The following is a 23681-nucleotide window of genomic DNA, read 5'->3' as shown; positions in this document are numbered from 1 at the left end:
GGCAGTTTATGACGGTGAACACAAGAACTTGGACGACACCAGCTTTACCGATTCATATCTTCACCTGGATGAGTGGAAAGATCATCTTTATTTGGGGTCATTAGTCAGAAAAAGGTTGTTTCTGGATGCCCAGTGTGAAAGTGTCTCAACAACACTATCCACTACTGGGTATCCGCAGTCAGGGTGGTGGCTGCCCCCCACATATGTAGATGGCAGGGTGGGTAGGATAGGTAAGACCTGCAGGCTTTGTCTCTTAGAAGTTAGTCTGCTGGAAGGATCATTAGTTTCCCTCGGCGGGTACTGACAGAGGATACGACGTGAACGCTGATCCATTGACCCCCAGGATGCCTTTAATACGTAGAAGTATATTGTTACATTTGAAACATTTTTGATGTCTTTAATCTTTTTTTTGTTACAAAAGAAACTGTTTTATTAATATTACTTTCTTATAAATTACTATTGTCAACTAATATGTAGTCTATAGAGAGAAGCTAGTTATCATCAAAGTCATTTACTTTTTTATTTCCTATTAATAATCATTAAATGGGGTGTTGTTCAGAATAATCCTCATTATTATCTCGTTACTAAAGGTAGACTATTTGTTCAGGCTTTTCCTTGAATTTTGAACTCATGTGTTGTTCTCAGTATTATCTTGATCTTTAAAGTATGTACTTTTTTGAGTATTGTTTTGATTGTCTAAGCGCTTTGTGACCCTGGTCTTGAAAAGCGCTATATAAATAAATATTACTTACTTACTTACTTACTATAGTCACAATGGAATAGCTACACTAGCGCCATCAAGTGGCCACTAATGGGAATAGATATAGAGAGTGTGCGTGTGCATGTGTAAGTGTGTGTGTGTGAATTTTCTTGGACAGAAGATGAACAAAAAGAAAGTGACCAAACCAGTGGATTTATTTGAAAACAAGATCAGGAAACATCAAAGTGAAGAGGTTTAGTAAAAGTTCAATTACTTTGTTTAAATACATGATGTTTATAAGTTTTAAAGAGAGATTTTCCTTCTTTGGTCTCAAAGTTTCTCTTTGATTCACTGCTTCATAGCAAAAGTATGACTACCCTCTAGTGGACAAGACAAGTAAAATAACCATTAAAATATATAATCAGATGAGCAGCAAAACAATGAACCATTACTTGTATCTTTGAATAGATTGTTCCTCTTCAGGTCAGGATGTTTCAAGAATGAGTCGAGCTGTAAAAATATAATCATGTATTGAAGTCATTTGAAGTTGATCAAACAGTCTGGAAGGAACATCTTAACATTCATCTTCTTGCTTGAGCTGTAATTCTCTTCAAGTTATTTCCCTCTGTTTCTTCTGAGAGTCACTGTGGTAGTCACTCCTCAGTCGCAGCTTTTCAAATCTGTCAGGATGATCCAGATAATCCTGATCCTCCATCAAGTTCCTGTTGTCGTTGGACAGTAGGAGGCGCTGCTGTGTGTGAGTCCAGTGAGAGTGAAGACTGAGAGAAGAAGAGACATGAGGTGATGATGGTGGAAGAACGTTGTCTTGACGATCATATACTGATCCAAACTGAGACGAGTCAATGTTCTGTCAACATTCTTCTGAGAACTTGAGAGAAGAACCATGTGACTGAAACATCCCAGAATCATCTTGAATGTCAGATTTGAAGATGAAGTCAGCAGCTAAACTAGCATGTAGCTAACATGAGTCTAGTCTAGTTGTGATGAAGATGTTCAAGTGAACACATGATTCAATATGAAGTGATTCATGTGTGAAATGATGTTTAAAGTGACTCAACATTGTGAGTTGATGATCAAACTCACGTCTGATTTCAAATATTTGACAGAAATATTTCTTTGTTCTCCACTGACAGTCAAACTGAAACAATGTTGATGTTGAAGCTCCTGAAGAGTTTTGAGCTGAAGGACTTGAAGATTTGGAATCAGAGCTTCACTTGATACTGTAACTGTGAGTCTTTAACATCTGCACGTTTGTTCTGGAATCTTCTTCATCAAGTCCATGTCCACAAAGACCTTCAACTGCTGTGTCAGCAGATGAGCTTTGATGTTGAAGTCAATCAATGGAATCAAACTTACCATTTATTTTTACATGTCTAACCTATGTGGTCCACAGTCATTCAGCCTGGAGGAAGAAAGAGTCAGAAGATCAGATTCATTTGATTCAGATGTTTCATGAATATTGTTTCATTCTCAGTGGACGACTCAGTCATGACTGTTGATGACAACAAAGATGGATCTATAAACAGGCTGCTCAGTCTCAACTGTCTCCTTCATGCTTCCACTGGTGTCCAGCAGGAGAACATGGAGGAACTCAGAGTTTGGATTCATGTGCTCAGTTCAGATGAAGAGTCTGAGCATCAAATGTTCAGTCTGAAGATCTTTGGAGTTCAGTCAGTGAGTTCTGCTGCTCTGTTCATACCTGAGAGTCTCCAGTCTCCAGTCTGGACTCTTCAGTCCAGCAGACAGCAGCTCCAGTCCTGGTCCTCCTGGATGATTCTTGCTCAGGTCCAGTTCTCTCAGGTGGGATGGGTTCAATGTCAGAGCTGAGGCCAGAGAAGAACAACCTCTCTCTGAGATCTGACACCCTGACAGACTGAAATGAAGGAGAAACACTTTTAGAAACTTATCAGAACCAAGAGAAGATGATGTTCTGACCTGAGAGTCTCCAGGTGACAGTGTGGACTCTTCAGTCCAGCAGACAGCAGCTCCACTCCTGGATCCTGCAGCTTGTTGTCACTCAGGTCCAGTAGAGTCAGACTAGAGGACGGAGAGCTGAGGACTGAGGACAGAAGTGAACAACTTCTCTCTGACAGTCGACAGTCGCTCAGGCTGTGAAAGAGACGAGTTTCATCAACAAGTGACTTTTTCAATTTTCTATTTGACAAGAATTGAAAGAGTTTATTTATAGTTTAATAATGTTATTTTAGTAATAAATAAAATGAAAAAAATTCAAGATTCAATATTTTTGACAAGTGGCTTTTTTAATGTAATATACAAATGTGAAAGTGTTTAAAATCCAATATATAATATATATTCAAATTATTTAATAAAATGATTCAGAAAATATTTCTATGGTTAAAAAAATAGAACATTTTAATAAAATTAAATGTTAAATTCAATCCTTCAATTCTCTGATGACACTGATCTACTTGCATAAAAAACAAAGCAAATGTTTTTCAATATTCAGTTCATGAGCTGAAAATAGATTCAACTGCTCCAACAGGAAGTGACATTTATGAACTTATTTTGCTTAAAAAGAATCTTAAAGTAATACCTGACATGAATATTTTAAATTAAATACACACAGTCGGACAAAGAGGATTATGAAGACGAACCCCTTTGATTTTATTATTTATTTTTATAGAACACATTTCCTGAGAAAAAGACAAGATTTGACCTTTTGTATGAAACAGTAAAGTTAAATAAAGCTGCATTTTTATTGATGTAACCTTCGTGGTTTTTTCATTCAAGAAACTTCATGTGAATTTAAGATGAAGATTTTGTAGAAATCAGGCTCAGAGCTGCTGTGAAGGTCACACATGCTAACTTAAGTTTATTTACTATAAATAAATGTTGCGTACACATTCATTTGTGTATACGCAGTATAATTAATGAGGCCACATGTTTTAAATATGTTGTTTTGATTATTATTCATTTTCATTTAAAGTTGACGCTTGTTTGTTTATCATTACAATGATTTATTAAGATGATATTTTTATAAACTACGTAACATCTTTACCTGCTACACAAACATACAAATGTATCTATGAGCTGCTTCACTGAAGAACAAAGTGATGACAGACTTTGACTCGTGTTTCCACCTCTGACTTTACATTTGAGCTTTGATGATGTAGAAAAGATGATGTTCTGACCTGAGAGTCTCCAGGTGACAGTGTGGACTCTTCAGTCCAGCAGACAGCAGCTCCACTCCTGGATCCTGCAGCTTGTTGCCACTCAGGTCCAGTAGAGTCAGACTAGAGGACGGAGAGCTGAGGACTGAGGACAGAAGTGAACAACTTCTCTCTGACAGTCCACATCTGTTCAGCCTGTGAAAGAGACGAGTTTCATCAACAAGTGACTTTTTCAATTTTCTATTTGACAAGAATTGAAAGAGTTTATTTAAAGACAAACTCAACTATTTCCATTGATAAGATCTTCAGTTGTGGTTTGTTGTCTGCTTACTAATCCTTTTAAATTCATTATAAAAATGTCAAAGTGTTTAAAATCCAATATAAATTTTAACCCTGGAGTTTTGAAGAGGTAAAAAAATATTTATATTTTAATGTTTTAGTTTTGAAGAGGTAAAAAATATTTATATTTTAATGTTGTACTTTTGAAGAGGAAAAAAATATTTATATTTTAATGTTTTAGTTTTTGTACCTCTTCAAAACAACAACATTAAAATATAAATATTTTTACCTCTTCTTAAGGTTGAGTTTTGAAGAGGTAAACAAAATAGAAATAAAATAATATTTAAATGTTGTATTTTAATTCTATCTCTTCAAAACTACAACATTAATATATATATATATATATATATTTTACCTCTTTAAATCTACAACGTTAAAATGTATATATTTTTTACCTCTTCAAAACACAGACATTATATAAATGCTGGTATGGAATCATAAATTTAAAAATCGAGATTCAATATTTTTAACAAGTATCCTTTTAAAAAAATTGTTTTAACGTGTTTAAAATCCAATATATATATATATATATATATATATATATATATATATATATATATATATATATATATTAAACTCTATGTGTAAAAAATGTTTCCATTATTCAATGAAAACAAAACCAACCTTTCAATATTTAAATTGTTGAATTACATTTTTCAGAAAATAATTCTATGTTTAAAAAAATACAAAATCAATAAAATTAAATGTTAAATTCAATCCTTCAATTCTCTGATGACACTGATCTACTTGCATAAGAAACAAAGCAAATGTTTTTCAATATTCAGTTCATGAGCTGAAAATAGATTCAACTGCTCCAACAGGAAGTGACATTTATGAACTTATTTTGCTTAAAAAGAATCTTAAAGTAATACCTGACATGAATATTTTAAATTAAATACACACAGTCGGACAAAGAGGATTATGAAGACGAACCCCTTTGATTTTATTATTTATTTTTATAGAACACATTTCCTGAGAAAAAGACAAGATTTGACCTTTTGTATGAAACAGTAAAGTTAAATAAAGCTGCATTTTTATTGATGTAACCTTCGTGGTTTTGTTTCATTCAAGAAACTTCATGTGAATTTAAGATGAAGATTTTGTAGAAATCAGGCTCAGAGCTGCTGTGAAGGTCACACATGCTAACTTAAGTTTATTTACTATAAATAAATGTTGCGTACACATTCATTTGTGTATACGCAGTATAATTAATGAGGCCACATGTTTTAAATATGTCGTTTTGATTATTATTCATTTTCATTTAAAGTTGACGCTTGTTTGTTTATCATTACAATGATTTATTAAGATGATATTTTTATAAACTACGTAACATCTTTACCTGCTACACAAACATACAAATGTATCTATGAGCTGCTTCACTGAAGAACAAAGTGATGACAGACTTTGACTCGTGTTTCCACCTCTGACTTTACATTTGAGCTTTGATGATGTAGAAAAGATGATGTTCTGACCTGAGAGTCTCCAGGTGACAGTGTGGACTCTTCAGTCCAGCAGACAGCAGCTCCACTCCTGGATCCTGCAGCTTGAAGTTGTAACTCAGGTCCAGTAGAGTCAGACTAGAGGACGGAGAGCTGAGGACTGAGGACAGAAGTGAACAACTTCTCTCTGACAGTCGACATCTGTTCAGCCTGTGAAAGAGACGAGTTTCATCAACAAGTGACTTTTTCAATTTTTTATTTAAAAACAATCAACTATTTACTTTCATAAGATCATGGTCACATGTTTGTTTGAATATTTATCAGGTTGGTATAAATGAGGGTGAAATGTTGAACATGACGACAGAAACACAAACATGAAGAAGGAGTAACAACAATGTTGAGGTTGTGGTTTGTTGTTAAATATTTACTTTAGAAAAACAGACTTTCCTACAAACTAGTGAGACATCATTGATTTATGCTGAATTGTTGGAACATGAACAAGTATTTCAGTGAATGTTTTCATGTGATCAACTTGATCTTGATTAATCAAATTAAATGAAATAAAGTGTTTTTCAACATTCAGTTCATGACCTGAAAATAAATAATACTTCAACAGGAAGTGACATTTATCAACACATCGTCTGCGAACAAGGAAATCTGGCTCAGTTGCTTCATCAACCAGGAAACAAGAGCTGAGACGACACTCGTCTAGTTTCTCTCCAGATATTAGAAACATGACATTTATTTCTATCTTCATTTCTCCTGAGAGACAAGAAACCAGATGAACTGTGAACCAGACATGAAGAGAGAAGATGATGTTCTGACCTGAGAGTCTCCAGGTGACAGTGTGGACTCTTCAGTCCAGCAGACAGCAGCTCCACTCCTGGATCCTGCAGGTCTAAGTTGTAACTCAGGTCCAGTAGAGTCAGACTAGAGGACGGAGAGCTGAGGACTGAGGACAGAAGTGAACAACTTCTCTCTGACAGTAGACAGTAGATCAGCCTGTGAAAGAGACGAGTTTCATCAACAAGTGACTTTTTCAATTTTCTATTTGACAAGAATTGAAAGAGTTTATTTATAGTTTAATATTGTTATTTTAGTAATAAATAAAATGAAAAAAATTCAAGATTCAATATTTTTTAATTAAATATACAAATGTGAAAGTGTTTAAAATCCAATATATAATATATATTCAAATTATTTAATAAAATGATTCAGAATATTTCTATGGTTAAAAAAATAGAACATTTTAATAAAATTAAATGTTAAATTCAATCCTTCAATTCTCTGATGACACTGATCTACTTGCATAAGAAACAAAGCAAATGTTTTTCAATATTCAGTTCATGAGCTGAAAATAGATTCAACTGCTCCAACAGGAAGTGACATTTATGAACATATTTTGCTTAAAAAGAATCTTAAAGTAATACCTAACATGAATATTTTAAATTAAATACATGCAGTCGGACAAAGAGGACTATGAAGACGAACCCCTTTGATTTTATTATTTATTTTTATAGAAGACATTTCCTGAGAAAAAGACAAGAGTTGACCTTTTGTATGAAACAGTAAAGTTAAATAAAGCTGCATTTTTATTGATGTAACCTTCGTGGTTTTGTTTCATTCAAGAAACTTCATGTGAATTTAAGATGAAGATTTTGTAGAAATCAGGCTCAGAGCTGCTGTGAAGGTCACACATGCTAACTTAAGTTTATTTTCTATAAATAAATGTTGCGTACACATTCATTTGTGTATACGCAGTATAATTAATGAGGCCACATGTTTTAAATATGTTCTTTTGATTATTATTCATTTTCATTTAAAGTTGACGCTTGTTTGTTTATCATTACAATGATTTATTAAGATGATATTTTTATAAACTACGTAACATCTTTACTTTTCAATTCTCTATTTGACAAGACTGAACTAGTTACATCATAAAATCACATATTGTATGAATATTTGAGGAAGGTTTGTCTAAATTAGGATCAGTTTGTTAAACACGATGACAAACACAACAATCATCAAAGAGTAAATCAAACATTCATGTTTATTTATATCATCAGAAATGTTTGAACAACTTACAGAACTTTGTTTGCAGCTTGAACCACCGGCAGAAGCCTCTCAAGAGCCTCTTCTGAACCATATCTTGAGTATTTCTTCAGGTCAAACTCGTCCAGATGTTCCTCTGAGGACAGTAAGATGAAGGCCAGGGCCGACCATTGAGAAGAAGACATTTGATCAGAGAGACCTCCTGATCTCAGCTGCTGTTGGACCTCCTCCACCAGAGAAGTGTCCTTCACTTCATTCAGACAGTGGAACAGGTTGATGATTCTCTCTGGAGACACATCCTCACTGATCTTCTCCTTGATGAGCTCTGCTGTGTTGTGATTGGTCCAGGAGCTACTTCCTGTCTGTGTCAACAAACCTGGAAGGAGACTCTGGCTGGTCTGCAGAGAAAGACCCAGAAGGAAACGCAGGAACAAGTCCAGATGTCCATTTGGACTTTTTAGAGTTTCATCTATTGCTGTCTGGTAGAACCTGTTTGAATCTGTTTGACTTTTGTTTTTCAACAATCTTGAAAGTTTGAATGTTGGTTTTGATTCCATCAGGTTGACTCCAGAGTTGATGAAGGTCTGGTGGACGTGAAGAGCAGCCAGAAACTCCTGAACACTCAGGTGGATGAAGCAGAACACCTTGTCCTGGTACAGTCCTCTCTCCTCTCTGAAGATCTGAGTGAACACTCCTGAGTAAACTGAAGCTGCTGAGATGTTGATGTCACACTCTGTGAGGTCTGACTTATAGAAGATCAAGTTTCCTCTCTGCAGATGCTCAAAAGCCAGTTTTCCCAGAGACTCCATCATCTTCCTGCTCTTATGATCCCAAACTGTGTCAGTCCCAGATCCTCCGTCGAACTTCAGCTTCTTGACTTTCAACTGAACCACCAGGAAGTAGATGAACATCTCAGTCAGGGTGTTGGGCAGCTGTCCTGTCTCTGTGCTCTTCAACATGTCCAGAACTGTGGCAGTGATCCAGCAGAAGACCGGGATGTGACACATGATGTAGATGCTTCGTGACCTCCTGATGTGAGACATGATGCTGCTGGTCTGCTCCTCATCTCTGAACCTCTTCCTGAAGTACTCCTCCTTCTGGAGGTCATTGAACCCTCTGACCTCTGTCACCATGTCCACACACTCAGGAGGGATCTGATTGGCTGCTGCAGGTCGTGTGGTGATCCAGAGACGAGCTGAGGGAAGAAGATCCCCCCTGATGAGGTTTGTCAGCAGGACGTCTACTGAGGTGGACTCTGTAGCTTCTATCAGGCGCCGACTGTTGAGGAAGTCCAGAGGGAGTCGACACTCGTCCAGACCATCAAAGATGAACAGAACCTGGAGTCCTTCAAAGCTGCTGACTCTGGATTCTCTGGTTTCAGGAAAGAAAAGATGAATAAGTTCCATCAAACTCAACTTCTTCTCTTTCAGCAGGTTCAGCTCTCTGAAGGTGAAAGGAAAGATGAAGTGGAAGTTCTGGTGGGCTTTGTCTTCAGCCCAGTCCAGAGTGACCTTCTGTGTCAGGAGGGTCTTCCCAATGCCAGCCACGCCCTTCGTCAGCAGTGTTCTGATTGGTCGTTCTTTGTCAGGTGAGGCTTTAAAGAGGTCTTCTTGTCTGATGGTGGTTTCTGGTCTGGTCTGGTTCCTGGTGGCTGCTTCGATCTGTCGGACCTCGTGCTCCTGGTTGACCTGGTCTGTGCCCCCCTCAGTGATGTAGAGCTCAGTGAAGATCTCATTCAGAGGAGCAGAGTTTCCTGCTTTAGCGACCCCCTCAGACACACTGTGGAACTTCTTCTTCAGGCTCCTCTTCAGTCGTCCTCCACACTCTGAAGCAAGACTTCCTGAATGAAGACATAAGTCACACGAGTCAGAAGATTGTAGAAGGTGAAAATGGAGTAAAATCTTCAGATCTGATGCATGTGTTCTTCATCTTTATCATGTTTGTTCACATGTTCTTACTGCTCCACAGACGCTCGGCCAGATCCTCCTCCTCCATGTCCTTCAGGAGATGAACTGTGATCTTCAGGAATTCTTCTCTGATGCTTCTCCACTTCTCATCTTCCTCCTCAGTCTGTGGAGTCTCTGGACTCACAAACCTCCAGACTCTCTTCAGCTCCTTCTGCATATAGTTGTAGAAGTTTCTCTCCAGTGACTGGAACAGAATCAAAGAGAAGAAAGTCAGAGTGATAGTGGATCATCTCAAGAACCACAAAGACCAGAAGCTTTAACTTGGATTCAGCTGAAGGATGATGAACAGAAGGAACCTCTAGGATGAGGACCTCCTCTAGTTTATGAACATACCAGCCGTTTGATTTCCAGTTGTGAGGGATGTTGCTGACCAATGAGAAGCTCTGAGTTCTGATGGTCCACTCTGAGAAGAAGAGATGAAATCAAACTGTAAATAAACTCTTGTTGTGTTGAAGGTTCTGATCAAAAGTAAACTAGAAGGTTCCTTTTAAAACCCACATACATCTCCATTAGAACTTAAATCTTACATATAATTTTGATAAAAATGATTCTTCTTGGTCTTATTCTTCAAAGTCTCACAACAGTCCAGAATATTCTCGTTCCTCCTGCTGGATCCTGATGAAAACACAACTCTGATCAACTCTCATCTGTTTCTATCCTGGTATTCACCAGCTGAACCACTAGATGTCCTCACACTGCTGCACATGTCCACCTCTGCACTACAACTGTGAAAGCAACGTTTGAGGTTTTTAATTGTGTCTTTATCTCCCTCTGCTGGTGATGTGAGTGAAGTGAAGTTCTCTGGTTTAATGTGTGTATGAACCTGGTAGACTCACACTTGTTCACTCTCACCTCACACCTGGAGACTCTTCACTTCCTCTGAAGTCCATATACCTCCACATTGAAGCATCACTCTTCAGAGACACACAGCAGGGTTCTGGTCCAGATCTTGGTCCAGGTCCAGCAGGTTCTTGCTGCTGCTTTGATCTTGAACACAGAAGTAGAATGAGTGAGAATGAAGACATGGAGGTGCTAAAAATGGATCAAGGGATTGACTTTTTATGAAAGAACATTTTTTTTTAGAAAGAACAAGCTGGACATATTTATTACATTTTGAGTTTATTTGACTTCCTTGAAAGAAGAGAAATGTCAACTGAACTTTAGTCTGAGCTTTTGTTGTTTAGTCTGTATCTTTTGTTTTTCTTTTCTTACTTTATTTGTGGTGTGTTTTTCTTTACTTTGAAAATTCAATAAAGAAATCTTAAAAAACAAAAAAAACTATCCGAGTCAAACCATCAGACGCTAGATTTGTAGTGCGCGTAATGACAGAACATTACGGTAGCAGTGATGAAGCATGAAAGAAATGTCTGTGTTTATGAAGCCCCTGATATTAGTTCAAGTTCATGCTCCAGTGGCGTCACTAGCCTGAATGGATCATGACTAGAACCAACAGCTTTAAAGCAGGAGTTCAGGGATTAAGCCTCGGTGTTGATGTTTATAAATGTTATTTATTTATTGTGTTGTTGCTACAGCAGCAAACTTGCCATCCATTCACTTATTTATTTGTGTTCAGTGTTGTTGAGGAGATCGTTATTTGTGATCATTCTCTTGTGAAAAGCTTCAGATAAATGCATGTATACAAGCCAGGCTTTGGTTCAGTTTGTGGAGGTGCGCTCGGTTTGCTCACCCAGTTGTCCAGGAGGTATTATGTGCTCACATAAGTTTAGGGTCTGCAGCCTCAAAAAAGAAGACACTGCTATGTGAAGTTGTGGCACAATTGGAGTCGAGTGTTTTTAACTCCACACTTTTAACTGACTTTAATGCAAATTTGGAATTCCAGAAAGACACATAACAAGCCTCAACATCTTTCTACTCTGTAATAGTTAATAATACAGTAGTCTAACGAATCTTAACAATTCTAAGGTAGTACATTCTTCAGAATAAACTACCTGGTGTCAATAATGTGAGAATATTGATTGATAAACAAAAAGAAAAAAATCGAGAGGAGCCTATTTTGTAATGTTAATTATTAATTAAAATGATGCCTCTCGTTTTTGGCTAATGGCAAAAATATATAAATAATGGTTCAACACGGAACAAAAACAAATAAGTAAAATAAAAGGAAAAAACACTATAAAAAAACAGCAACAGGTAAATATAAATCACTTTGTACTTTCACACACAGAATTGTTTGAAGTTTTACAAATGCATTTTTGTTTTGTACATTAAAATTATATATTTACAAGTACAAATGTTTTGTCAATACAAAATAAAAGTTACAAATATTAATTTTACATTTGTGGATATCACAACACACGTGCAACCATTGAATATTTGCAGATCACCCTCTAAACAGTTACAAATATAAGTGAGACAAAAATAGCTCCGTAACCCATGAGGTTTTTAATTGTGTCTTTAACTCCCCCTGCTGGTGATGTGAGTGAAGTAAAGTTCTCTGGTTTAATGTGTGTATGAACCTGGTAGACTCACACTTGTTCACTCTCACCTCACACCTGGAGACTCTTCACTTCCTCTGAAGTCAATCACTCTAGGGATTGAATGATCACTCTTCAGAGACACACAGCAGGGTTCTGGTCCAGATCTTGGTCCAGGTCCAGCAGGTTCTTGCTGCTGCTTTGATCTTGAACACAGAAGTAGAATGAGTGAGAATGAAGACATGGAGGACAATCTTGGAGGTCCTTGTCTCACCTCTGAGTGCTGGTCTGTTCATCGTGCTCCTCACACTGAGGGTATTTAAAGGAGTCTCTGTCCTCACCATGAGTCTCAGCAGAGTCTTCACCTTCACACAAACACACTCGTGACATTCTTGTCAACATCAAAAGTTGTTCTCGCCTCATAGAGTAAAAACTATAATCAATAGTTCCATAATGTCCTGTTTTCATTAGAGGAAAACAGAATTTACTTCACACGTTCTGCGCCCTCTACAGGCAGGGTTAGATGGAGCATGTTTTTTAAACGAGTGTCAGGTCAGAAAGATCTGATCCTAAGCAGAGGTATCTTTTATCCAGCATTAGCAGCTTCTCTGCTCCGTAAAATCTCCGTCCACACTGGGAGCTCAGCATAACTTTCCTTGTTTTTGAGCCATTGGAGCAAATCTTGTTTTTTTTCAGTGCGCCCCCTACAGACGTGTCATTACAGGCTCTTACACTGCTTGCTTGTTGTAAATCAGTAACTTAAAGCACTGTAGTGATGATGATGATGATGATGATGATGATGATGATGATGATGATGATGATGATGATGATGATGATGATGATGAAGATGATGATGATGATGATGATGATGATGATGATGATGATGATGATGATGAAGATGATGAAGATGATGATGATGATGATGATGATGATGATGATGATGATCCAGATAATGAAGATGATGATGATGGTGATGATGATGATGATGATGATGATGACGATGACGATGATGATGATGATGATGATGATGATGATGGTCTGATCGTCTCTGAGCTTCATTAGAATTTGTGGCTCACGTGCTCAACACATGCACTTATTCTTACTATGTTTTTAAAATGAAAGTGTTTTCTTTGCATGTAGTTATTATGTGATGGTGTATTTATACAAGTGTGTTTTTAAGGATATAGCTCCGATCACGTGATCACATGAAGGAAACCGGCTTTAGCTGCTTTCATTCTGCAGCTTCACTTTGATATAACTGACTGACGTGATGTTGTTTCACAAGAACGTCTGTGACTCTCGTAGAGAAGACTTGAAGGATCCCACTGTGTTTGTTATGTTATAAAAACAATCTTATAATTCCTAATCGTTTTTTCTAATTGAGTGAAATGCCTGGAAAACAACTCAATATAAATCGATCATCTTAATAAATAAAGATAATTATTTTAGTGAATGAGAAACTTATTTTTAAGTTTACGAATAATTTATTATCCACTCATGTATCTACAAACATGTGTTTATTTTCAATCAATATTGATATTAATGTGTCTCTGATAAACATGGATCTGAGCAGTAAATATGTACATAGAACACCTTCAAACCTGTCAGGAAGTCAAGTTTCACGCCATTATTATTCTTGATAAATATGAAATTTGCTGCGCTCACACTGAAAGAGAAGAGAACTCTGATTGGCTGATGTGCATGTCACATGGTTATTGCACCGATTGCTTATCTTCTCTTAGATCGCGACCGACTGTAAGGCAGCTCTGGTCTATATTAACAATACAGACTCACATGATTACACTCCCAGTTACTACAACAGCACAGACACGAGTTAACGGTATATTATTTGCTGATAAAGAATATTTATAGACAAATTAGTCACTGGTCTTCTGACCAGAACTAACCAAACAAGACACTGATCAACTCCTTCTGACGCTGGTATAAAGCGTTGGACTGAAATAAAAGTATGTGACTCATGAAACTGGTCTTTCTTGTTAGACTGTTACCAAGCCTTATGTTCTGGTTCATTGTCAAGATTTTATTTACTGTACGTGCTTTCATTTCTCTCCTGCAGGGAATTAAAAGAAAAAATATAGATGTTTTCTGAGGATTTCTACAGAGGAGGTCTGTAACCTAATCAACGCCATAGTCAAGGATGGATTCGACATGGACGGCTTCTTCCCTCATTGTCTTGTTAATGAAGATATCGCCTGTGATGTTGATGAAATGTTCTGGACTGATCCAGATAATAATATTTTCACTGCTGGATATTCTTGTCTTTTTTGTTAGTTCCCCCCTATATTTTGTATAGTATCTTTTCTCTTGATTGTGTGTTTTCTTGTTTTTTTTGTATTTTGAACAGTACTGTTGTAGCATGGCACCGGTGAACAAGATGAAACCCTTCTTTTGCTCGTCCGACGTCCTTCCTTGTAGGCTCTTTATTAAAGTTGTTCATGTAATTGGCCCCTGGGTTACCAAAATAGTAAAGCTCCCCCTTTCCACAGGGGGTTTCCCCAATGCATTTAAACATGCCATTGTGGAGCCTTTACTCAAAAAGCCAGGCTTAGACCCGACTGACCTCAGTAATTTCAGGCCTATTTCTAAGCTCCCTTTCTTGTCCAAGATCTTGGAGAAGGTGGTGTCTGAGCAGCTGTTCCTGGATCAGAGCGACATCCATGAGAAGTTTCAGTCTGGCTTCCGTAAACATCACTCTACGGAGACAGCTTTATTGAAGGTGTCCAGTGACATCATGATGTCGGCTGACTCGGGTAAATCCACTGTTCTGGTTCTCTTGAATCTGTCCTCAGCCTTTGACACAGTAGATCACCAGATCCTGCTGAGAAGACTGAGGGATGAAGACTGTCTGGGTCTGTGTTACAGTGGTTCTCATCATACCTTTCTGGGCGCAGTTTCAGTGTATCTGCCAATCAAACAAGGTCTGAATCATCTGTTCAAGGTTCTGTTTTGGGTCCTTTATTATTTATGCTATACTTGATTCCCCTCGGTGAAATCATTCAGAGATTTCCTGATGTTTCTTACCACATTTTCGCTGATGACATCCAGCTCTACTGCTCTTTTGATCCAACTGAGCCCCAGAGGCTGAACTTAGTCAATTGTTTGCTAGAAATCAAACAATGAGTGAAAACACTTTGCAGCTACATGTGGACATAATTGAAACTCAGGTTATTTCTCCTGATGATAAGGTTCCAGTGGTTCGGCGCACATACTACCGTACCAGGAGAGGAAAATCCTTCCAGACTGTTGCTCTTAAGCTTTGGAACGATCTCTGTGTTTATGATCTACTGACTCCTTCAAGAAACATCTGTGTTTGATGATCTACTGACTCCTTCAAGAAACATCTGTGTTTGATGATCTACTGACTCCTTCAAGAAACATCTGTGTTTGATGATCTACTGACTCCTTCAAGAAACATCTTAAAACATTCTTATTTGTGCTTTTCCCTGATTATCTGGGACTACAGGGTTTTTCTTACGTGTCTTGATCTTTTAAAGTATATATTTTAACTATTGTTTTTGATTGTCAAAGCGCTTTGTGGCCCTGGTCTAGAAAGGCGCTTTACAAATAACATTTTCTTACTTATAATTGCTTCTCGTTTTTTACAAATTGCGTTAAATGCCTGGAAAACAACTTATAACAATGAAACATATTTTTAAGTTTACGAATAATTTAATTTCCACTCATGTATCTAAAAACATGTGTTTATTTATAAACAATATTGATATTATGTGTCTCTGATAAACATGGATCTGAGCAGTAAATATGTACATAGGACACCTTCAAACCTGTCAGGAAGTCAAGTTTCACGTCATTATTATTACTGATAAATATGAAATTTGCTGCACTCACACTGAAAGAGAAGAGAGCTCTGATTGGCTGCTGTGCATGTCACATGAATGGTTATTTCACTGATTGCTTTTCTTCTATTTTCTTCTTATATCATATTATATTATGTCACGGCTCGACTGGTAGCTTGTGACCGACTATAAGGTACTTCTGGTCTATATTAACAATACACACTCACATGATCACACTCACAGTCACTACAACAGCACAGACACACAATAATAGTATATTATTTGCTGATAAAGAATATTTATAGACAAGTTAGACACGGTGGTTGAAAAAGACTCGATTCTTATCCACTGCCTCATCAGGAAGTTAAACAAATATGCACGCGCACAAAAGCACCCACACACACACACAAACACACAAACACACACACAAACCCACGCACACACACACACACACACACACACACACACACACACACACACACACACACACACACACACACACACACACACACACACACACACACACACACATACACACACACACACACACACACACACACACACACACCCCTACGCACACCCCTACACACACCCCTACACACACACACACACACACCCCTACACACACACACACACACACACACCCCTACACACACACACACACACACACACCCCCCCCCACACACACACACAAACATTAAAGCACAGACACAAATGTAGATACAAAACACATACTCACATGTACAAACATAAAACAATACTCACACGTACAGTATACAAACACACACACACACACAGTTGTTTGATTGTGGTGAGATTCAGATTTTCTGCATCATCATTTGTAGATTGAGCTGCAGTTGTTTAAAAACATCAACATGGATCGTCTCGTTGTGATTCATTTCATTTCATCAACTGCTGACTTGTGTGAGAGTCAGAGAGTCACTGACCTGTCTGCAGCTTTCTTCTCTGTGGTCTCAGGTCCATGTTGGAGCAGAATTCAGCTTCTTCTGACCAGAACTGATGGAACAAGACACTGATCAACTCCTTCTGACGCTGGTATCAAGGGTTGGACTGAAATAAAAGTATGTGACTCATGAAACCGGTCTTTCTTGTTAGACTGTTACCAAGCCTTGTGTTCTGGTTCATTGTCAAGATTTTATTGACTGTACGTGCTTTCATTTCTCTCCTGCAGGGAAATAAAAGTATAAAAATACATAATTTTTGAGGATCTCTAGTTTCTTTGTCCAAAAACAACATGAACCCCTTTATCTTCGTAACTATGGTTCTACAAATTATTCTTTCCGTTTACTCATTTATTGTCATTGCAACTAGTACAACAAGAAAAAAAGATGAGCTCCACACAGCAGGGGGCAGTAGGCCTCGTCTGTAAAAGGCCTCACTTTCCACCAACAAGGCAACTTTTAGAGTCAGGAAAGCTGAAGTCTGCTGGACCCACTTGTAAAGGGCGTTGCACCCATAGTAACTATGTTAGAGTTTTTTGTATTGCATGAACACTAAAATCAAAAGTCATACACAATTATAAAAACCTTATACTCGAGGAGCAAAACTCCAGCCCAGATTAACACAACTATAAGCACAATGTCAGCTTCACACTTTTTGCAAATGACTGCACACAGAACAATTGCATAACATTAAACACACTTGTATCCATTACACACATATGCATATCAGCACGTCAGTGTGTCAACATTGATTTTACTGGTTTTATATCCACCTTTATCGTCACTTTTGACCGTTCTTATTGCAGTTTTAATTGGTTCTTACTTGAAACTGTTTTATTTGGACATCACGACTCCCGGCTACATGCTAGTCATGGACACGTCAAACACCGTCGACTCTTCGGCGCTTCAAGGTCAGAGTCAGAACCTGCTCAAGACTCAGGACTCATCCATTTTATTGACACAATCGACTCTTTTAATTTATCACAGATTATTGATAAACCAACACACATGGTTTTATACACACTGGCCTCAACCCATCCAAAGTTTCACTGAAGGATATCTGAGTGTCGGACCATAAAGCTGTTCTATTAACAATGGACCTGGTTACTCCATCCCCCGAACTCCTCCGACTCACTCGCTCACATGTTTTTAACCCTCACTCAACATCCTCCTTCACAGAGCATTTTACTCCTGCTTTTTTTTAGCAGCTTTAATCCTGAACCTCCCGGTTTTGGCAAAGACTTTATCCAAGATGAAAACCACCTCATGTGCTCGTAATGTCATTCCCAAATGTTTAAGGATGTTTTTAACACAGTTTTACACATTTTATTCAGCTCTCTTTTCCCCAGTTCTTTTAAACATGCTGTGGTCCAACCTCGTTTGAAGAAACCCAGCCTGGACCAGTTTTTACTCATTTTAGATCAATTTCTAAACTCCTGTTTTTAGCCAAAGTCTTAGAAAAGGTGGTGTCCCTCCAAATTTAATATTTTATGTCTTCATGTAATTTATTTGAAAGATTTCAATCAGGTTTAAGATCCGGTCACAGTACAGAGACTGAACTTTTAAAAGTCACTAATGACTTGTTTTTAGCTGCTGATAAAGAGGAAAGCGTGATTTTCATTATTTTAGATTTTACTGCAAACTTCGACACTGTTGACCACAATATTTTAATAGATCGTCTTAACTCTTGGGTTGGCATCAGAGAAACTGCACTGAGGTGGTTTTCTTCCTCCCTATTAAACAGAACCTTTGCGGTCGCCATGGGATACACCTCAAGTTCTACAGCCAGTGTCTCCTGTGGTGTACCTCAAGGGTCCGTTTTCTTACTTTTATTCTTTTAATACTTTCCTTTTTATTAAGTTTCTCCACACATTACAGAATTTAAATCTCCAAACACATAAAACAAATATAAAAACAAACAAACACACAAATAAATAAACTAGACAAAATAAAACATACAGGTTTCAAATGTCCATCATTCAAATCCAAAAGTCATTTAGGAGTGATAGTGTCAAATGAAGTCCATTTTTTTTTTCAATCGCCGGGTCCACAGAGTTTCTTTCAGTCTGAGTTTCAAGGTCAATTGCTCCATGAGTCGTATTTCCCTCATAATGTTCATCCATTGCTGCAAATCAGGAGCTTCTGCTTTGAACCAGTTTCTCGTAACTTTTTTACATGCAACCAACATTATTCACATTAGATACACATTACATGACATAACACATCGTTTATATTTCCCAGGTACATCGTTTTTTGAAAGTGTTTGGCACAGAATAGCCATGAATGGTTCCAATTGTTCTATTTACATTCTCCCAGAATATAGTTATTGTTGTACATTGCCAAAAAATGTGATCATGATGGACAACCTTCTCTCCACACATCCTCCAACATGTATCACCTGATTCGTCAAATTTACTTTTCATTCTCAGAGTTATAAAATAACACGTTATATTTTTCCAACCAAATTTCCTCCAGATCATAGATGTTGTTGAACTCACTACTTCAGTTCCTGTTTCCCTCTTCCATTTTGATTTGATATAAGCAGAGTTGTTCTCAAACATTTATATATGGCGCTAATATCTCTGAAGTGTGTTCCTCTGTATGTATTGTAGATCCATTCAAGCAGTCCTCCTGGGTCCTCGTGCTTTGTATCTGCTTTACATAGTAGTCTCTTATTTGTAAGTATGGAAATAAATCATCTTTAACTAGTCCAGATCGTTTTAAGCTCCTGGAAACTCATTAAACCCTTTTTAGTTATTGTTTCAAGTTGCTGTTATTCCTTTGTTTTCCCAGTCTTTGAATCTCATATCGTGTTGGTTTGGTTTGAATTCATCATCATATGACACCCAGTTTAGGTTTTTTACTTCTTTTTCCTGCTTTTCTCGTTGGATTATTTCAAACCACTCTTGTAAAGTGTGTAGAGTGATAGGATCAAGAATATTGTATAGTTTTCTTATGATTTTACTGTTACTAGAAGTGATCGGACCGGGATGTCATTTATTTTTGATTCGATATCCTTCCATTTTCATCATAGGTTTCATCAAACCAACTGATCTTCTCAGTTGTTCTGCGTAAAAGTAGTCCTTGAGATTGGGAAGCCCCATCACACCTTTTTCTTTGGCTAATTGGATTGTTGTGTATTTTATTCTCGGCTTTTTTCCATTCCAAATGAACCTTTTATTGTTTTGTGTAGAGTTGACTATTTGGAGTGTTCGTCGAATATTATCTCGGGCTACACGTCCTGAGATGAAGCCAGTTTGGTTCGTTAATCAGATTTTACATAATTTTTCCATCTTTTTTTAAAATAATGGATGTATATATTTAATAATCTACATTTAGTGCAGATATCGGTCTATAATTTCCACATATTTCTTTGTCTTTTCCTTACTTTTGGATCACTGAGATTATAGCCTCAGAGAAAACTTTTTTTAGAGTTGAATTAAATAATCTTAAAAGTATGTGAATTCATTGATGCCAGGTGACCTTGTACCCTTGTACTCGACACACAGTGGAAACAAAACGTATCGTCACAAAGGTTAAATAAATTGTTTATTGTATCCTATATACTTATATATATATCATTATATACTACTGTACACAATCCCTGTTACCTGATTATGTCGCTCTCCATGTAGGCCTTGATAGTTGTTACTACATTTTGTAATACATGAGAGACAACATTTCTGGTACTACTTTCATATACTACGGATATGATGGACAGTCATTTGGTTATTGAATAGAAAACATTTAATGAGGAAATTGCAACATTCTACCATAATCATGAAAATTCCACAGCTGGTTCCATCTGCCTGTACTGGAAAATGCTGAAAATAGGTGTCATGTTTAATAATATCTGCCTTATACAAATGATATCAAACAACAGATACAGTGAAGTCATGGCCAAACATCTCTGTCCAATCTTCTGTAGTAGATTATAGCCCTTAGACCAGGGGTCGGCAACCCGCGGCTCCAGAGCAGCATGCGGCTCTTTGATCACTCTGATGCGGCTCAGCAGTTGAAAATAATGAATGAGTATTTAATTCAAATGTATTAGTTAATTCATTTTCAAAAAGGAATTCTATTAAGATTATTATGGCGATCTTATAAAATGTGTTAACATATTTTGTCGCTCTTGATACACGTCACAACCTCCAATGTGCGACACCCTCCAGTGTCTGGTTACTTTAACTTTTCCACCCCAGGTAGGCTTACTATGGAGAATTCAAAGAAAAGAAAAGTGTCTGAAGAAAACAGAACGTTCAATGCTGCGTGGGCAGATGCATTTGCTTTCACTGCTGACGAGACTGGTTTACCTGTGTGCTTAATATGCAATGAGAAACTCGCTAACAACAAAAAGTCAAATGTCGCCAATTTCCAAAATAAACACGCAGCATTTGCTCAAAAATATCCGGATGGAAATGAGAGAAAAAAAAGCTGTTTCTGAACTGACACGGAAGGTGATTTGAGCAAAAATCACTTCAAGAAGTGGATGAAGTCTGCAAATATAAGTACATATGCTCGTTTTGTTGCAGCTCAGGAAATAGTAAGGCAGGGGAAGCTGTTTGCAGATGGAGATATTTAAAATAATCTTTCATTAGGATTTCAGAACATCTATTCACGGACTTTAAAAACAAGAGTGAAATTGTACAGAAAATCAAGGATATGCCCCTCTCTGCAAAAACTGTCAAAGACAGAACCATACAAATGGCAGAAGACATCACCAGACAGTACATTAAAGACATCAATTCAGTTGTTGCCTACTCAATTGCCTGTGATGAATCCAAAGACAAAGGTGATATTGAACAAATAGCGCTGTTCTGCCGGTATGTAAACTCTGCTGGGCCACAGGAAGAAATGATTGAGTTGATACCACTAAAAGGCCAAACACGGGGGGAGGACGTCTGTGAGGCTGTCTTGAATTGTTTAAGAGCCAAAGGAATAAACACCGCCCACCTGGTGTCAGTGGCTACAGACGGGGCACAGAGTATGACAGGAGCGCACAAGGGCTTTGTGGCTTTACTGCAGAAGTTGCTGGACAGAAAGTTGCTGACTTTTCACTGCGTCCTGCACCAAGAGGCACTGTGTGCTCAAACATTTCCTCCGGAATGCACAGACGTAATGAATGTTGTCATTCAGATTGTCAATAAAATAATGCCGAAAGGTTTAAATCACCGTAAGTTTCGTTCGTTGCTGGACGAGCTGGAAAGCACATATTCTGATCTCCTGTTGCACAACAAAGTCCGGTGGCTGTCTAGAGGCGAGGAGCTGAAACGCTTTGCCGCGTGTCTGGAAGAGGTGAAAACATTTCTGGGCAGCAAAGGGCTCACATATCCTGTGTTGGAACAGCCAGAGTGGCTGGAAAAGCTACACTTCATGGTAGACATGACAGCGCACCTGAACACGCTAAACACAGCTCTTCATGGGAAAGGACACACAGCCCTGTGCATGTTGCAGGAGGTTTTGGCTTTCGAGCGCAAGTTGACAGTGCTTGCCAGAGATTTACAGAAAGGTACACTGTCACACTTCCCCAGTTTGAGTGAGTTCAAAAAAGCTCACATTGTGAATTTAGAGTATTTACATTCTGCAGTCATTGCAATGCAAACATCGTTTGGGAAATGATTCAGTGAGTTCAGAGGAAAAAACACATTATCCTTCCCTGTCACTCCCCTCAGCCTCGATCCATCCCTGTTGAATATGACAGCCTTTCCAGGTGTGAGTCCACCTGATCTTGAAATGGAACTGGCTGACATAGCCAACAAAGACATGTGGGTGTCCAAGTTAAAGCGCCTGACAGCGGACCTTGAAGATGTTTCACGCCAGAAGGCCGTTCTTGCTCAGAATCACAAATGGTGTGATATTGAAAACCTCCCCAAACCAGACAAACTTGTGTTCGAAACTTGGAACGCTATCCCCGACTTTTATGTGGACATGAAAAAGTATGCACTTGGAGTCCTGTCGATCTTTGGATCCACATTTGTATGTGAGCAGGTGTTCTCCAACATGAACTTTATTAAAAACAAACATCGCACACGCCTCACAGATGAGAGCCTACAATCCTGTGTGAAGATAAAGGTCATACAGCCCTGATGTGGAGACGCTATGCGCTGCGGTTCAGGAGCAGAAATAACATTGACCAAGTATGATAAATGAATTAATTCACTATAATTTGGCAAATATTCACATTTTTTAATTGTTCAGTGAAATAGACATTTTATTATTCAGGTTGGCAGCTGACGGCACGGCGCCAGTAGAAGGATGACGGCACAGAGAGAGAGGACGGCATTTTTGGTTCTCTGCCAGTGGATAATTGAAGTTTGGCGTTTTGTTTTTTCATTACTACAAGGAGGACTTAAATAGTATTTTACTTAACCTTCAACACAACGTCTTTTTCGGAGTAAAAAACGTTTTGTTGCATGCAGAAATTTTATTTCAATTTCTCTTCAGTCGTTCGTTGATTTCATAAATTTAACCCATTATAGTTTGTTTATACATAGCACAAAGCAAAAAAAAATGTATATGCAGTGTTATTTCATTTTAAATTTCAAAAGAGTTTTGTGGCTCCCATTGTTTTCTTTAATTTGTGAAACGTGTCAAAATGGCTCTTTGAGTGGTAAAGGTTGCGACCCCTGCCTTAGACAAACGTTTATTTTCAGAACAACTCATTTCTGGTAGATTTAACTTTAAAATTGCCTCTAGGTAAACATGACCTGAAGAAAAGAAGCACCACCTTTGAGTCTTAGTCCAAAGTAAGTAAGTAAGTATTTTTTTATTTATATAGCGCTTTTCCAGACCAGGGTCACAAAGCGCTTAAACAATC

General features: G+C 37.8%; 2 protein-coding genes across 2 annotated transcripts in view; both read right to left on the bottom strand.

The window, feature by feature from the left end:
• LOC148085116 (NACHT, LRR and PYD domains-containing protein 3-like) overlaps positions 1 to 23681 on the bottom strand; it is a 449698-nt gene that overhangs the window by 164567 nt on the left and 261450 nt on the right. The gene's annotated exons all lie outside the window — the stretch shown is intronic.
• Positions 893 to 19968, bottom strand: LOC148085123 (NLR family CARD domain-containing protein 3-like). The gene is made up of 8 exons (XM_087785504.1): positions 19911 to 19968; positions 7716 to 9522; positions 6456 to 6632; positions 5664 to 5840; positions 3874 to 4047; positions 2421 to 2830; positions 2078 to 2123; positions 893 to 1479 (listed from the first exon to the last, which is right to left on the bottom strand). The coding sequence occupies exons 1-6, from the start codon at positions 19966 to 19968 to the stop codon at positions 2617 to 2619; spliced, it is 2607 nt and encodes an 868-aa protein (XP_087641630.1). The 3' UTR covers positions 893 to 1479; positions 2078 to 2123; positions 2421 to 2616.

Source organism: Callionymus lyra, chromosome 2 (genome assembly GCF_982586985.1).
Source record: "Callionymus lyra chromosome 2, fCalLyr1.hap1.1, whole genome shotgun sequence".
NCBI lineage: Eukaryota > Metazoa > Chordata > Actinopteri > Syngnathiformes > Callionymidae > Callionymus > Callionymus lyra.
This window is presented reverse-complemented; position numbering and strand designations above follow the sequence as displayed.